The following is a 17588-nucleotide window of genomic DNA, read 5'->3' as shown; positions in this document are numbered from 1 at the left end:
AGCTGGAACCATGGAGCGAAACTGGCCCAGATGATGGACTGTAGTGGTCCTGACTTGGGCCCCTGACGCTTACTTCTAGGGAAAGGGCTTGCCACACTTTGGGGAACAGAAAAAGCCATTGGGTTATACGAAAAGGGGCCCTTTTTAATCTATTTTAAATGGTATGGTTATTGGATAGCTTTTAACACCGTATTTATTCTAGGTTATATAGTGTTTTTAGGTAATTTATGTATATATGTATTTTTTTAGTAAGAAAGGCAGCCTTGCTTTGAATGTGGGCCTAAACACTTAGTACATTCAAATACTATGCAAACAGAATGGCAGGACAACAAAGTAAATATCTTCTTTAGTGTCAAGTTAAACTGAGAATTATATGTCTGCCTCTCAACTTCACCAGCCCATGCCTCAAGATGAATTTCAGTTTGCTAAAGACTATATAACGCAAGACTATGTAAGGAAGACTAATCCAAACTCAAAATGTGCCAAACTTTATGGCTCAACCTCGAGAATACTTGGTCATCTTGTTGCCACAAAAGCGGTTAGGGCTATTTTGAAAGCCATTATTGGAAAATGGCTACCTTTCTGCATTGACCACTGCCATGAGCTTTATAGCACTGCATATCTGGACAAGTGGCTATTAAATATACAAGCAGGGCAGCTACAGGGACTGTTCTGCAGGCATGCTTTGGACATGGTTCCCTCAATCAAGCTTCAATGCATTTGTCCGAGTGATTCCTAAATGTGTTCATCTAAAACCCTGCCCAATCAATTTAATTTCTTTTTCCTAACAGTCTCCAAACATTGGAGTATGCAAGACATAAGTAGGAATTACCTTAATAGGGTTCCTGTTCTCATCCCCAAAAAACTCCAATATACTACCAATGCTCACCCATGACTTCTCAATTACTATACCTGCTGAAGCAGCATGTGATCCTGTAAGGAACGAAGGTGGATTGGTGCTAGATAAAGGTCTGTACCAGTAGAAGCAAAAAAGAATGCATGATTTAAGATTTGCACATCATTAAACTTTAGCTTTCAAAGTAGATTTGAGACACACCAGAAGATGGACAAATTTAGTAAGTTGGCTACTATGTCCGGTACTCTATAAGAGCAAATTTGATCATGCTTATCTCTGCTGAACAAGGCTAGAACGTTTGTCATATTTCTAGACTTACTGAAAAAATTTGCAAATATAAAAACACATTACACAGCTTTTCTTCAAAGAGAAAACAACCAGGTAATGATCATGCTGTTCATTCTGTTTGGCAGTCAGAATTAGTCTCATTGGATTGACACGATCAGCGTTCTTCAGCCCCAGGCAATGTTAGGGGAGCACTAACGCAATTAACACAAATAGATAAGAGGGAGGGGTCTTATAATGAAAAAAAGAAGAATGCTCCCAGGTCATGGTGTGACTGATTTCCCTGTAATTATACATGCCGATGTGGCTGACCCGGATTATAAAGTCAGAAATACCTAGTAGTCAATTGCACAAATGCAGATAAGATTTTTAACAGTTTATGATATTAAATTTACATTTCTGGGGTAAAGGGTGGGAATTGGCCAATTCTTGGGCTTTCTAGAGAGCTGTACCATTAACCAAACACTATCATTCTGGGGAATCAGAAAGCAGGGCAGGCACGTTTCAGTCTATGGAAAGTCTCTTCAGATGCAATTGATGAAGCGCAATGGTGTTCTAAAAATGGTAGGGCTGCATCATAAATCATGAATAGTCTGCATCCGCATATATTCCTGTGTTGTATTAACATGTGGTTAGTAGAAAGCATGTGTAAATAATGATGTGATGTTAAAACAATGGAAAAAGTATTGTGCCATGCAAGAAAAATGAAATAGCATCTATGTTTGGAAAGAGTAACCTTTAGTATATTGCATTTGCCGAACAAAAAGCTCAACTGTAATGTAATGCATTTTGATTTACACGTGCACCATGATGAAGATTGCACGAGTAGGGGATTAGATGTGCTTAACATGTAATAATTGTAGATGTTTGCAAAGCAAGAATTATTAGGATATATGTGTATAAATTGATGTGTAAAGGCCTAAATGAAATGTTCACATTGTATATATGAAAGGCCTATTTGATTGTTCTTATGTTGGCCGGTTTGTGTAGGCCTGAAAATGTAATTTCCCTGGTAAGCTCTCGCATTTGGAGGTATTCAACGAATTTCATGTGCATGTAAGGATGTTCTGTTCTCACGTTTTCAGTTGCAGGTGAAAGAAGAAGCTGCCTCTGTTAGTTACAACTAACACCTTTTGTTTTAGGAGTCAAGCATGGAGGAGAAAAGAAACAAAGTCGATAATTGGGAGCCGGTGTTCTTTCTCACTGAGGAGGCCTGGGAAGCAACTTGGAGAATGTGAGGAAGACGGTGGAAAACTACCTAGGAGAGGTGTCTGTTAGAATGAGGTGATCTGTGGGCATGTTTTTAAATCTGTGCATTTTGTATCAGGGACAGTGGCCCGAGGGAGGAGAGGCAGAGAGTGTCAGAGGTAGAAGGAGAAAGGATGAGGTAGGAGAAGGTATTAGAGGATCGATCTGGAAAAGAGCATCTTAGCATGAGCTCTGTAGCTTTGGCTACTAGATTTACACAGTGAATGTACTTCTTAGGAAGTTTTCACGAGCGGACACCTTTAACAGATCTTTCCTGGGAAGTAGGGATAGTCTAATGCTTTTCACTTTCCAGCCACAGATGAAGTTGTACTTAGATATTGGTGCAGTCCTTGCTTGTGTTCTGTTTTTAGAACTTTTTATTCTCTTTATGATTCATCAGATCAATAGATATGGTTTTGTATTAGTTCCTATGCATTTTTACAACCTCATCTTGAGGTGCTTGTAAATTCAGTTGTTTTCGGCTTTTTAATAAGACCTATATTGGAATTTCGGAGTCTGTGATCCTTTTGAGCTATAGTTACTACGGACTGTTGAATTACATAAAATGAGTTATTTCTCCCCTTTACACTTCTCAGCAGGTAACGAAGACCTATCGACCCAGGGTTCCTAGTTAAATTCGGATAGCAGAACACGGCCATATCACATTCTACCTCTCCCCTTGCACAACTTCCCTAATTATCCCTTACTCCCTAATTATCCCTTACTTCAAGACCTACACGAACTATCCAGATCTAAGATGCAGTATATGATAATATTTTTTTTTTTTACAGATATAGCAGTAGCTTTTGATAGGTCACACAAATCTGCCACAAAATTAACAGGTTTGTTTGCTAAAGAAATACAATATTAAACTTCAAATAAGTTTGGCTGGCTGCACGGGAATCAGCTATTTGCCGGAAAGGACAGATTTTGTTTTGATGCTACTTAGAAGTTCTATTTACCACACAACTCAAGTGCCTCATGCTGGGGTATATTCAATACAATATAAGGGGTTTTGAATAGACCAGCGTATTTCTTTTCATCTTTAATTTCCATCAAATCCAAAACAGCTTGTGGTGTTGTGAAGGAGGAGAATTTTTTTTTTTTTTTTTTTTTAAATCAGATAAATCTCTACATGTGGTATTTTGAGGTGTAATCCCTTCATCAAGTGCTCCAAGGCTTACTGCAGCTAGTTCTCAGAATAGCAGATGTTATGGCATGTTAACTTCTAAAATCAGAAGCAAATGGCCATATGATCATGAAGCAATACAAGTTTTACACAGCCTTGTGGAGTGCCTAAGGCAATCTTTAACAATTACACAGCAGATAATGCTAGCAACTGCAGTCTGTTTTTGGCATAGTTATCGGCCCTGTTTGGTCATATACTGCACTTCCTGAGAATCTAAATTTCTCACTCCGGGGATTGCCGTGTACACATACACCAGGAGGCAAGTTACTCTTGCTTAGTCAGTGGTACAGGACACATTTCTTTTTTGCAGAGGTCTCAATCAGCCATAATTGGGGTGAAGTGGACACCCTAAAGTCTCCAAATCCAGTAGCCGCTGCACCTTCCGCAGTCCTGCATAGTTTCTATTTAATCAAATGAACTGAGAGACCGCAGAAGACAAACCTTGCACTGAACTACATGGGGATAGGTATCGACGCTATAAGTGAAAGGAGTGGTTCTCCTTTGAACACCACAGCCACCTGCCGTTTACCACGGAACCCCAGCCGTTGGTGGTGGTGAGGAAGATGGGGGGGGCTGAGAGTGTATTGTACAAAAGAAGTGTGTCAGGCAGATGCTGTAAATCAGCAACCACAACATGTGGGATGCAGAGCTACTTCTGCTCCTCCTCTGACCCAACATAGAAGCGCACAGAGCTGGGACCGCTTGAGGTGCCTCACACCCTGTACAGCAGACATTATTTCTGCCATCAGGCATTTGCTTAAGGTTTTCATCTTGCAGTTTCATGTTGGTGAAATGAAAGATGGGACGGGGCAAGAAGGAGACTGGAACAAAGAAGGCTCAGTTAGGAACCTACAGGGTTCTGTGTTTCTTACTTTGCTTTTGGAAAGCACAGTTCCAGATAGCTTCTTTTTTTTGCTTCCTAGGCTTCCCCTTCCAAGGCAGTGCTTCTTAAATGTATTTTCTGTTGCTCACATAAGTTTGGCAACAGCTGTGCTGTCAGGCTAGACCTAGCAAAAGAGCAGGACTTTAGACTGCATGCATGCTGAAGGAAGATCAGCGTGTAATGAGTGATCTTTACATGTGGGGAAGAATTTGAACCCCCACAGATGCAGAGAATAAAACGTGCAATGGATGTTTAGTATCAAACAAATATGAACTGCAAGGGCATGGGACGCATGTCTAGTGTTGATGTATTCATACAACTGGGAGTCAACATCTATCCCAAGTTACAGAGAAATGACAAATTAAGTTTTATAAAATCGGCGTTCGCAGGCCCCAAGACTTAGCTGCATGAGAAAGATGCTTTGGTTCCTTGCCATATTGGTTGTGGCAGAACTGGTTTTCCAAAGCGGAGATGTGTGTTGATGCGCTTCTGGCTGCTATCATCTTGCGGTTGGACACCAGCTAGTCACTTCAAGAGGCACTGCCAGGGTATGGACTTCTATGGTATCGTCTGGTACACAATAATGAGCCTAGTATATCATCCATTCACTTGCTTGCTCTCTCTGGCTACCAGCTCTGCGTGCACCTCAGACTTCACAGGATATCAGAAAAAACCCGAAATGATGCTCACTGCCCAAGCATACTGTGGGGATAGAACAGACAAGAAGGAAAACCTTGAAAATGCAATAGGTCTCGCCTTTGATTAAGTTAGTCATTTGCTTTGCTAATGGTATTGTATAGCTAGGCAAATGACTAACATAATAGAAGGCAAGACCTATTGCATTTTAATGCTTGTTTTCATTATGTTGGGTGGGGAGCCAACACAAAAACAGGAGTGAGGGGCAACATGGAAAATGGGTGGGAAGAAAGAAGCAAACGTGACAATGGGAGGGAGAAGGGAGCAGACGAACAGGGCAGAGTCAACTACGAAAGATTCACTCTGTCGAGTGGGTCAAGCAGAAGAAAAAATATCTCCCAAAAGTATGCGCAGTGTGAGGACGCAAGTACTCGGGCCATTCTCCAGGGGAGTGTCAAAGGCAAGAAGAGGAAAGTGCCGATGGCAGAGCTGACCAACAGGGTGCAAGCAATTAAGATGGGTGATGAAGCCAACTAATGGTAAGTAATGGGCGGCCTCCAAGCCCACTAGCTGTAAACAAAATGCCTAGAGGAACCAGCGCTTGCGTGGTGTAGCCGAGACCTAAAAAAACACATACTTGAAATTAAGATGTAACAAAAAGCTGGGTCAGAAAGTACTGAGGAAGTAGTGGCTATGATCCGAAGCTAAAGTGAGAAGTGCAGCAGTCACAAGTGTTGCAATAACAGAGTGCAACCGGACTTTCTTTTCTACAATGCGTCCATCCCCTTTCCTGAACAGAGGAGAATCGCACAAAATTCACAGTAGTAGTCAATTGTGTTTTTTTAGTTGGACCAAAGTACAACTACTCTTAATGTTTTGGCAGATTTCCCAGCCAGATCAGACCACTGTAAAACCATTACAAAGATGCTCAACTTCTCCAGTTACACTTGAAATGCACTCATCATTGGCTGACCTGTTGTAAACATGCTGCTCCGAGCTTGACAAATGCATGGATTATAGCATGTATGTTCAAAAAAAAATTGAGTATGAATTTGTTAACATGGCTATTAAGTTCCTACCACTTTGTCAAGGAGACTACATTGTTTGAAACATTAGAAATGTAACACAAATCAGATCCCATTAGTTACACAATTATCATCTTGCTATCAGGGAAAAGCCTGAAGGTGAAATCACTTGGTGTCAGGGAGTCTATACCCGGTAAGTAAATGAATAGGTGTGTGTTGCAGTGCGTGTGTGAGGTTTTTGCCAGGCAGTCTCTAAATCACAGAGCTTAAAGTTATCCCTCACTCTTGCCAGACTTAGTCACATGAATGAAGGTGGAGACATTCCTATATTTCCCAAGAACAGAGGCATTGCACTGCCTCATGTAAGTCTAGTGAGAGCAAAGATACAAAAGACATGGCTCATACACCCAGCACGAGGCAGTACCAAGAGAATTTACACCTCTCACATGAGCCTGGCAAAGAGACGTGCAAGGAGACTAGTTAACTACCAGACTAGTGAAGGAAAATTAGATATAGATAGATCAATTCCTCACACCAGCCTAGTAAACTGCAAGGACACCAGTAGAGCCCGCCTTTCCTCCAGCCTGACCCAGGGCAAGAACGCCAGCCTGAATACATCCATTAGACAAGGAAGTGGGAAAGAAAGGCAATAAGAATTAAAACCAATGAGGCAGGAGAAAACATCCTGCATGGCTGACTAGCACAGGCAATAGAACAGGTCTAGAAACCAATCATTCCAGCCGAAGACTGTGTACTGAGATCAGAATATACACATTTGTACTCTATGCAGTAACATGAAGCGAGGCACTAGACGGCAAATCCAGAAGAGACGTTCCACTCTCCATCCAAGCAAGGAAACAGAGTCACAACGACAGGTATACAATACAGGGAAAAACATCCCTCAATTCAGCCTGGCACCAAAGCAATGACAACCGGATAAAGACATTGCTCACTCCAGCTTGGCGCAGGGCGAAAAAAACAAGAAAAGGCAATCTTCACCGTAGCCATGCACAACACAATGTGACTGGGATTTCACTCACACCTGATAACGTTTAAGCAGAAAAAAACTCACATTATGATAGATAGGGCAGAGGAAATCCTCTTAAGCATGACACACCGCACAAATAAAACCAACCGATTCTGTCTGCACCAAGGTGGGGAGGTAACGGATTTCGAATGGGGAGAACAGTCCATTTTGACACCTTGCCCTGTGGGAATCGTCCGGAAGGTCCATGGGAAGTAGGCAGAGCTTTTTCAAAATAGAATTTTTTTATTAAACGTCAAGTGAAAGCAGATGGTTGAAAGGGGTGGACCCAAAGCTCAGTCTAAATGTTTTGTAATCAAAAGGTTTGACAGCTGGGCTGTCCAAACCCAGGCAGAGTTCCCAGTCACGATTCACTATTTGAGTACTGTCACCCCGAAGCCAGTTCTGCCACTGCACCTAAATGAGGACACTGAGCCTATGCAACTCCAGAACTAAGATCTGAACTGTTTTCCAATCTGCTCCACTCCTGTCCTGCGACACCCTCAATGTTCCATGCTCACACCAGCAAAGCTCCGTCACTGCCCTGCAGTCCTGAACCCCCAACCACTGATGCAATTCCAGGATTGTGGCTGAACACGGCTCTTCAAATGCCCCGGCATCCTTAACTGCAGCGACATGTACTAGCAAACATCCCAAGCAGAATAAAGCTCTCTGCCTGTTCGTTCAGTCTCATGCGGCTGCAGGGCGTCCTCAGGGATGGAATTAACTGGTCTATTTATGATCAAGCAATGCAGAGATCACAATCTCAAGGGCCCGTGGGATTAAATGTTTAGTGACATTGAATCCCCCATGGAGATAATTTTCAGCATCATAATTTTCACTTCACTGTGTGTATTCAGGGCAAGGAGAGTCGAGATTAGAGCAGATCAGAGGTGGTCCTAGAGTGCAACGCTTACTGATGCAACCAACACGGACGCGCAGCTCCTAGATACAGATGAGCTGCACCACAGCACTGAACAGCAGCATCCCAGCACTGACAAGCAGTCCAATACTGTCCTGCAGCACAACATTAGTCTCAGATGTACAGGACACAGACTAGCCACACCTTCTTGCGGAATCTATGCAAGCCAATGTTTATCTCAGTACACGCCCTCCATTTCACCTGGCAAATCAACCGAGAAGAGACTAAGTGGAAAAACATAAAATCCCTTGGTAAATTAATTAACAAAGAAGAAATATATCAATACATGCACTGATGAAATCAACAGGTCTAGCTTTTGGCAGCATTTGAAAAATGTCAAATTGATCTTTCAGATGATGACATTGCAAAGTAAGCCAAAAGCTACGTTCACTGATTTTAAAGCATTACCAATATCTGCGCCAACCTGGTTAAAGTTATTGTATCTCAGAGCATTACGAACATCTTTGTAGAATAAGAGATACATCTACTGCCTCCCACCGGAGGGCTTTGTAAGATGCTGGAAAATATGCTCAAGCCTGCATACAAATCTAGTCGCTGCATGGTGGCCGAAAAAGCATTGTTTGTTAATCAGGGCTGTCCTCAGAAGTGGAGCAGGGTCTGGGGGGCCTGGAATAAATTCAGGGGGTGCATCGGTGAGCCACCAAGGGCACAGGCGGAGGGGGAGTCTGAAGATGACAATGGCGGGGAGTTATGAATTTCATGGATGGAATACTATCCTCTGTAACAATGTGTGTACTGTCATTACGACTATTGCCAAACAACTGATAATGTCTGGATATAATGTTTGCATGTACTATCTGATCAACTTGTGCTTTAATTATAATCACAATAAAAAGTATTTTTTTTTAAAAGCCTGCATACAAAGATAGCTTGGGGTTACAAGTGTGTACCCTAAGGATTACCTCTTCTGTGCAAGGTCTTTCTAACAATGCAATAACAGAATGGAAATGTATGGTACTGCAGGGGGTACTCAAGTGAGGGAATACTACTCTGCTGTCAAACTTATTACCAACGTTGTGTAAATCAAGACTATCTTAGGCTCTGCTGAAATATACATGACTGATGGAGAGCTTCCGATCTCCCTACTGGGAAATGTCTAATCTGAGGCGTTGTTGTGCTGTCTAAGGCCTTGACGAAAGAAAGCTCTGTCGCAAAAAACACCCAAACTACACATGGCGATGGTTCAAGCGATGTAACAGACAGCTGTGTAATCCAAGTTAAAGCGCTGTCCCAGGAATTACAGACAAGAGTCTAATTAAAAGAATGACTCTGCTCTCTACGTCGTAATTGAGAGCATGGTAACATGGGGAAACTGTTGTTAAAGTTCTCACTAAGAGCTGAGGAACTTAAGAGATAGCTATCCTGCCACATGCATTAATAAGGAACGTAAAGCTACAAAGTTGCTAACACCAGCTCTGTGACAATAATATGATAAGATACATATATGGGCTTGCTTTAAAAAAAAAGCAAAAGTCAGCCAACAGCAATTGAGCAGACATACCTACATTTGCGTGCCTCACCGAGCAGTTGGATGTTGTAGCAGCTTCGCAGCACTGCGTCCTGAATCTCATTTTGCGGCGGAAGCGGAGGGCTTTTTCAGGTCACGGTGGGCAATAGCCTGTTCGCTTTCATGAACTTCATGCAGTTAGTAATGCCCCGTCGTCCCGCATGCTGCACACTTCCGGAAAAGCACGACAGATCCTCGGGACTGTCTCCTTGGTGATACAGAAGTGGATGCCTGTTTGTGCCCCGGGGGAACTGCAGGGTGCACGCTGGTTCGGAGCTATGAGGAAAGGAGCATTTTCGTTGCTTTAGCAACAAAATGGAGTGTGACTGTCCACAGTCCCTACGGACACGCGCATGCTGTCTGCTATGGACAAATGACAAGAGCAGCCATGTTTGTCCATGCAGGCGCGAATGCATTTAGCTTTGGCTGAATCTATTACAAAAGGTGCTCCTCACGGCAAGAGAAACGCATGCGCTGCTTTCGCCAGGCGAGACCTAAAAATGATGCACAAATAAAGCCCCTCCAAAATACTCATCTATTCAGAGCAGCATTTAAATGCCTTCGCGGGTCAAACACTTGTAAAGAGGCATTCCCGTTTTAACTCAACCTACTGGGTTCTGCTAACTAAAATCAACATTTAAATGCCTCCAGTGGAAAACGAGCATCCAGTTTTTTTAATCTTTTAATTCTATTTTGACAAAAAAAATCCCCCAAATCCGAAGGCATGCAGACAGGTTATCGTGCAACAATGTACAATAAAAACTCTTTAATGACCACGAGGAGTCGAGCATTTAGTTACATCTGTTACATTCCAGTCCTTACATTGTTACTTTCAGCGAAGGGCTCTGTGTTTTGCAACAGAAGAGAAGGGAAACAGACCGAATTCAAGATTAGTCTGGAAACAAAGAAGCCATTTCAGTATCCACTGAAGGCACTATGTCTATGCAATGGACACAAAGTACCGTTCTTACAGTAGAAGTGTGGAGATAGTGCGCTCTGGTTACAATCCACTTCGCACTCACGATGTTTCAGACTGGGCTAAGATTTACTGTAATTGCTTGATCAAGGCAACAGATTCGACTGCAGGTGAGAAATCGCTCAGGCATGTAAATTAGACACACCAGGTCTGGCACCTCTGCTCAGAGGATAAACGTCCAGCCAATCTTTGTACAGCCAGTTGATAACAAGTTTGTTGAATAGTCCTGTTCGCTTCTCCAAAAACATAGGCAAGCCTGATGGGGATCCAACACAAAGGCTATTTCTCCGCAGTTTTTTTTTATGTTGTCAAAAAGTCACATTTGACACAAGCTAAATCTTCAGAATACACGAACACACACACAGTCAACAACATATCTATTTGATCTCCGTTTAGAAAGAATCCTACATGCTTTGAAATGCCATTAGAGGCTAATTTTGATCTGCACTTGACAGAAATGACCTTTAATGCTCATTTAAGTAGCACCACTTTAATTCATTCTACTTTTTTTTGCGGTGATGAAATTTCATTGGCTGTTCTATATATAAGCTGTTGACCACAACTCCAAGCATTAGAGGCTGAAGCTGGGAGAATACCATCTTTCATATCCTGTGGGACTGCCCGCTGATTCAGGAATTCTTAGGTCAGGTGTTTGGTGTGATGTAAGGGTCATGTCCTAGCAAGTACCCCTTGATGCTAAATGGTTACTATTGATGGTGGAAGGCGAGGAGGACTGGCCTAAATAGCAGAAAAGATGGCTGGCAATGGCATCTGGGGTTGCAAAACGCAATATCGCAAGGTGGTGTGCAAACGCTCCCCCAAGTGTCAGAGATTGGGAATAAAACCTTGACTGGTGTCAGAGGTGGTGATATAATCAGAGTTGTGGCTGCCCCAGGAAACAGGACACATATTGGAGGGGGGGGGGCAGTTTAGAAGATGGATCCAGGGATATGCAAGTTCAATTTTGACAAGTACACTACTACAATAACTTTATACACCTCTCTATGTAGTATCAGTGTCAATGATGTTTCGATTCCAGTGATAATTGTTCAAAACATGTGGTTTAGTGAAGTTTTACATTATGCACACAATAGTGTTTCTATTTCGTCCTGCAATGTATGCTGAGCGTTATCTTAAATAGATTTGCAAAAAAAGTCATTACTTCAACTCAAATCTTTAATTCTTCCCATGTAAATTAAACTTCTGGATTTATTGGGGAATCAATAGCAAAATTTTGCCAATACAGATTTATCGGTTAGAATGTGAAGAATAAACAAGGAACCGCAATAAAAGTAGAAATCATTCATTTGTCTGGGTTTGAACAAGGTTAATAAAGTATCTTTCCCTCAAATCAACGTCCAGTACTGGAGCAGTCATCACTTGTGATCTGGAATTATCTATATACCCAACTCAAGAAACTGCAGGTATATTTCAATAGGATCTTACTAGGAGAGTATCCATCCTCTCTAACAATTCACCCTGCCATGGCAAACTGGACAAAGATGTTATTTACCGATGTTGGGTATAAGTCTTTTAATTGTACCCAAGATATAAACAAATGGTTTCCAAGTAGTTGCTTACATATTTATATACATGCTGCATAAATGGCCGAAGAGAAGACTAATATCGATTTCAGTAGGAAACTTGGAAGTGAAGAAACAATTAACCCTGGCTTTGACAAACAAATACAACCTCTTTGTAGAACACCACATTTGCACAGAGAAATGGACAATTAACATGAAGGGAACCAAAGGCTCAGAAGCCAAACAGTAGGTGTGAATGAACTGACATACTGTCAGGAAACATCTGGAACAGCTTGCTCAGGGACACTTGAGTTAGTGAATGAGAGCAATGGCAGGCAAATTGTAGTGGGAGTAAATAAAGCAAAAGCAGGCCTGTAGGTAGCGGCCATTTCGAAGAAACGCCAAGGAGACCAACCAGGATGATGGTGATCAGAAACTATGCACTGATCAAGGGAAAGTAGTACCATGCTTAATGAGCCATATGCTTTATGAACCACCGTAGATCTGCATAAAGCGGAAGTCTTCCCAATTACCAAAGCTTACTTATTTACTGAGATGTATAAAGTGCTTTCATCCAAAGTGCATATCACCACTGGAAGATCTCGTGCACAAGCTACAGGAGACGATGGTGAAGTAGTTCCCATATAGGCATCTCCCACCTGCTTTAGAATTATAACACCTTGAATTTAGCTATCAAAACATTTGTCAGTTTTTGACTTACAGGTAAATCCTGATTCAAATCCAAAACAGGCATTCACCGAGGGAAAACCAACTGTACAAATGACCAAAGTTTATAACATTTACTGTGCTCCGTTTGAGAAAAGAATTACTCTGCACTTTTGTGTTTTTGTTTCACGATGAAATAAATATGCCAAATGAATTCTAAACAATCCTTGTTACCCATTGCATACATAAGAAATAATGCAAGGTAAGAAACAGGTTCAGATAGTACATACAAATTACTACGGACAAGTCTTTTGGTCTAATGCCAGCTGTCAAAGTGGACAAAAAAAGCCATACATCTGTTGTTATATTCTTTAACTACGCCCTCTTGCAAACTAGGTTTTGTATCTATAACAGGTCCTCATGTCATCAAGCCACTGTACAACAGCTGGGTAATGTCTAGACCTGAAAGTCTAAGGAACTTGCTTTAGTTGCAAAACAAAAATGGTCTACAGATTTCCACATGGTGCCAAGCAGCATTTTATGGCCATATAGTAGGTAGCACTCGCTTTATCTATGCAGATACCTAAGCTACAGTATTTCTAACATTTACCTTGGCTACTTGCAAGAGCATACACACACTCCAGGCTGGTGGATTCCTATTAACCAGTGAGCTCGGTACATGTATGAACTCCTGAACCAAAACACTAAATTTGCGTGCTGGGCAAAAGGTGCAACGTGATCCGCCATAGGAGTTTTGTCTGCACAAGGCACATGGCGACCAGGAATTTGCAGCAAATTACTTCCATATCAGCCTTATTCAGGGACAAAGTCTCCTCACTATGAGTCATGAAGGACTTGTGCAATGTGACTGCCAGGCTGCTGCCAATGTCAGAGGGCGGCCGAGGCAGCAGCTGTACTGAGATTCTGCTTTCAGTTAAAAAGCCAGAAACTCGTGGAGAAATCATAAAAGTTAATTTACTGCCTCCTAAAAGCATTAAGCACGGACATAGCATCACAAATTAGCTCAAACGTGCTCAGAGTTCTGTTAAGTATTCAGGGGAAGATTCGATTCACAAACGCAGCTTTAAAAGTCTGAAATCCATTCTGGTCAAGGTAGATGCCTGACTTTTCAGAGGTTCATACAAATTCTTAGGAGTGCTTATGGAAATATATTACAATGGTGAATTGTTGTAAATATTCCTGCAGAAATAGTCACACTTCCGTTTGCCAAGCATGTATTCTGAATAAACACAATCTAAACCTCTCTCTAAAACTTCAGCAGTGAGGCCTTATTTTGGTGGAGAAATCTATTCCTCAAACAGCCGATGAAATATGAGGCTCTTTCACACCCAATTTGCACAATTATGTCTGCCTTTTAAGGCAAAACGTGTCGACAAGCCAAGAGGAAATAAACATCACTGTGAAGGTATGGGATTACCCACAGTTATGTATATTGTCCATCACATTCTCAAAGTCAATCCTTCCCTGGAAACAGCCTAGTTACTATCTAAATCTTCCAGACTCTTCTGGAGCAAACCATCCCTGATCATGTGAATCAGAACTAACAATTACACCCACATTTGGCAATGTTTGCGCCAAGAGTCAATTGGGACCTCTGTTTATATTTCTGCATGAAACCTATAGGTCTTCTGGTAGAAAAGTTGTTTTAAACTGTGTCTTTCTAATTTACGGCAGACTAGGAGTTTGAAGAAAGGACAGTGAGAGAAGAAGGAAGTGTAAGGGGAGATGGAATTGCCAAAGGCATGAAAAAGGATTGCTAGAATTGTGAAAGTGAGGTTATTTTAAGTCGAGGCAGATTGGCTTTCACAAGATCAAAGGACCACCAGTCCATCAAGTTATTGAGTCATGGGCGGTTATTTAACAGGAAGGACGCAGTCTCAACATCTTGGGCAAAACAAATCTTCAGTCCTTGGCCATTTTTTTTTTACCTTTACCTTTAATTGTCCTCCTTTTGTTTGGCATGGACTTTTGTTCTGCTCCTTTTGTTCAGCACTGCAAATCGTGAAACGATTCACACCTGGTTGGACCAGGTTTGCGCTTTAGAAAACTACAAATAAATGACCCATTTAGTCTGCTTCTGTTACACCCCGCCTCCGACCAGACCCCGGCTCTGTCTTTTCTTTTTTCAAGAGCTATGACCAGCCTCTTCCCGATATGCACTGAGTTCTGGGGCCTCTTTCCATGACGTGCCCAACCTCCACTTACTCTCAAACAATGGTCTCTTCTCCACTGAAGCAGTATCAGAGCAGACCATAGAAAGAACTATCACTAATGACGCGGGGCAATCAAGAACATACGTGCTTGAAATCAGTATGCTAAAACGTGTACTCCTCTTGGGCACTGTACTTGTCACTGTTCCATCGGACTGCATCACCACACTAGGATTCTAAACTTCTAACCAAGTGGCTCCCATCACCTACTCCATGGCATACACGCCCTGTCTTATTGACGAAAGTACTACCTGCCTGAAGGGCCCAATGCACTTCCAGTACCACTGTCTGCCCAATTCACCCCTCTCTTCCCCATATACTCCCTGCAACCACGATCGGCCCAATATACTCCCAGCAAACCCCTCTCCCCGATATACTCCCAGCAACCAAATATTCTCCCAGCAACCCCCCCCAATATACTCCCAGCAACCCCCCCCAATATACTCCCAGCAAACCCCCCCCCCCATCTCCCCAATATACTCCCAGCAACCCCGCTCAACTCCGCAATATACTCCCAGCAAACCCCCCATCTCCCCAATATACTCCCAGCAAACCCCACCATCTCCCCAATATACTCCCAGCAAACCCCCCCAATATACTCCCAGCAAACCCCCCATCTCCCCAATATACTCCCAGCAAATCCCCCATCTCCCCAATATACTCCCAGCAAATCCCCCATCTCCCCAATATACTCCCAGCAAATCCCCCATCTCCCTAATATACTCCCAGCAAATCCCCCCATCTCCCCAATATACTCCCAGCAAACCCCCCCCCCCCCATCTCCCCAATATACTCCCAGCAACCCCGCTCATCTCCGCAATATACTCTCAGCAAACCCCCATCTCCCCAATATACTCCCAGCAAACCCCACCATCTCCCCAATATACTCCCAGCAAACCCCCCCAATATACTCCCAGCAACCCCCCCCCCATCTCCCCAATATACTCCCAGCAAATCCCCCATCTCCCCAATATACTCCCAGCAAATCCCCCATCTCCCCAATATACTCCCAGCAAATCCCCCATCTCCCTAATATACTCCCAGCAAATCCCCCATCTCCCCAATATACTCCCAGCAAATCCCCCATCTCCCTAATATACTCCCAGCAAATCCCCCATCTCCCTAATATACTCCCAGCAAATCCCCCCATCTCCCTAATATACTCCCAGCAAATCCCCCCATCTCCCTAATATACTCCCAGCAAATCCCCCATCTCCCCAATATACTCCCAGCAAATCCCCCATCTCCCCAATATACTCCCAGCAAATCCCCCATCTCCCCAATATACTCCCAGCAAATCCCCCATCTCCCCAATATACTCCCAGCAAATCCCCCCATCTCCCTAATGTACTCCCAGCAAATCCCCCATCTCCCCAATATACTCCCAGCAAATCCCCCATCTCCCTAATATACTCCCAGCAAATCCCCCCATCTCCCTAATGTACTCCCAGCAAATCCCCCCATCTCCCTAATATATTCCCAGCAAACCCCTTAATCTCCCCAATATACTCCCATATACTCACAGCACCCCCTCTGCCCAATATACTCACAGCACCCCCTCTGCCCAATATACTCACAGCACCCCCTCTGCCCAATATACTCACAGCACCCCCTCTGCCCAATATACTCACAGCACCCCCTCTGCCCAATATACTCACAGCACCCCCTCTGCCCAATATACTCACAGCACCCCCTCTGCCCAATATACTCACAGCACCCCCTCTGCCCAATATACTCACAGCATGCCCCTCTGCCCAATATACTCACAGCACCCCCTCTGCCCAATATACTCACAGCAACACCCTCTGCCCAATATACTCCCAAAAAATCCTCTCCCCAATTCACCACCAGCAACACCTCTGTCCAATACACTACCATCCGCCCTCACGTTCAGTTCCCACTTGTCAATACAGTACTTGTATTCTCTGCACTTGTACTGGCTACGCCTCCAGTCTATCTGCCTCCAGCTCTTTCAATCCCGGTTTCTTCTCGCTCACTATTACTTCCTGCTCTCCTTTCCCCTCATGTCCCGTCTGCCCTCGCCCTTCCCTGTTCCTCGCTCCCTCCTTCGCCTCCCTTCCCATCCAGTATCTCTTTCTCCCTCCCCTCTCGCGCCCCAACGCTTCTGCTCGGGCACAGACGTCACCGGCCCACGTAGAACGCATCTCCCGCGAGCCCATGAGAATATTCAAAGAACACTCACCGAACCCCAGCGCGAGGCACACAATCCCCAAGAACCTCCAGCGAGGCGCGAGCACAACGCCAACCGCCATCCTCTCCTCTCGGCCCGCTCCCCAGTCCCTACTAACGCCAGGCTCCCGTGCCGATCCACGGCGTCCCGCCCCCCGCCTCTTCCCATTGATGGAACCGAGCAACATCTGCTCCGCAAGGGGATTGGACAGACTCGCAGTCAATCGTGTTCACTCAGGGGTGTTTTTCTTCCATGTCTATCAGTCCTCCCTCCTCATTGGCTGGGAAGGTTGGTTTCGACTCCGATGGGGTACAGCGGCGGCTCCCCTGCACAGGAGACAGACGAAGGTGTTTAAAATACTGTGCGCATGCGCAGCGAGTGGCCTGTAGTTTCCGGCCATGGTCG

General features: G+C 43.7%; 1 protein-coding gene across 2 annotated transcripts in view; it reads right to left on the bottom strand.

Annotated features, from left to right (window-relative positions):
• The window catches only part of MPZL1 (myelin protein zero like 1), a 144490-nt gene extending 127137 nt beyond the window's left edge, over positions 1-17353 (bottom strand). Inside the window, exon 1 of one of the 2 annotated variants that reach the window (XM_078656704.1) lies at positions 17196-17353. In XM_078656704.1, coding sequence (XP_078512830.1) covers positions 17196-17265 — 70 coding nt within the window. In that variant the 5' untranslated portion in view covers positions 17266-17353. Of the gene's footprint in view, positions 1-14716; positions 14868-17195 lie in introns of those variants that run through there. The other variant, XM_078656705.1, reaches the window with a different exon arrangement.
• Positions 17354-17588: the final 235 nt, after the last annotated feature.

This window comes from Lissotriton helveticus, chromosome 8 (assembly GCF_964261635.1).
Source record: "Lissotriton helveticus chromosome 8, aLisHel1.1, whole genome shotgun sequence".
Classification (NCBI taxonomy): Eukaryota; Metazoa; Chordata; class Amphibia; order Caudata; family Salamandridae; genus Lissotriton; species Lissotriton helveticus.
This window is presented reverse-complemented; position numbering and strand designations above follow the sequence as displayed.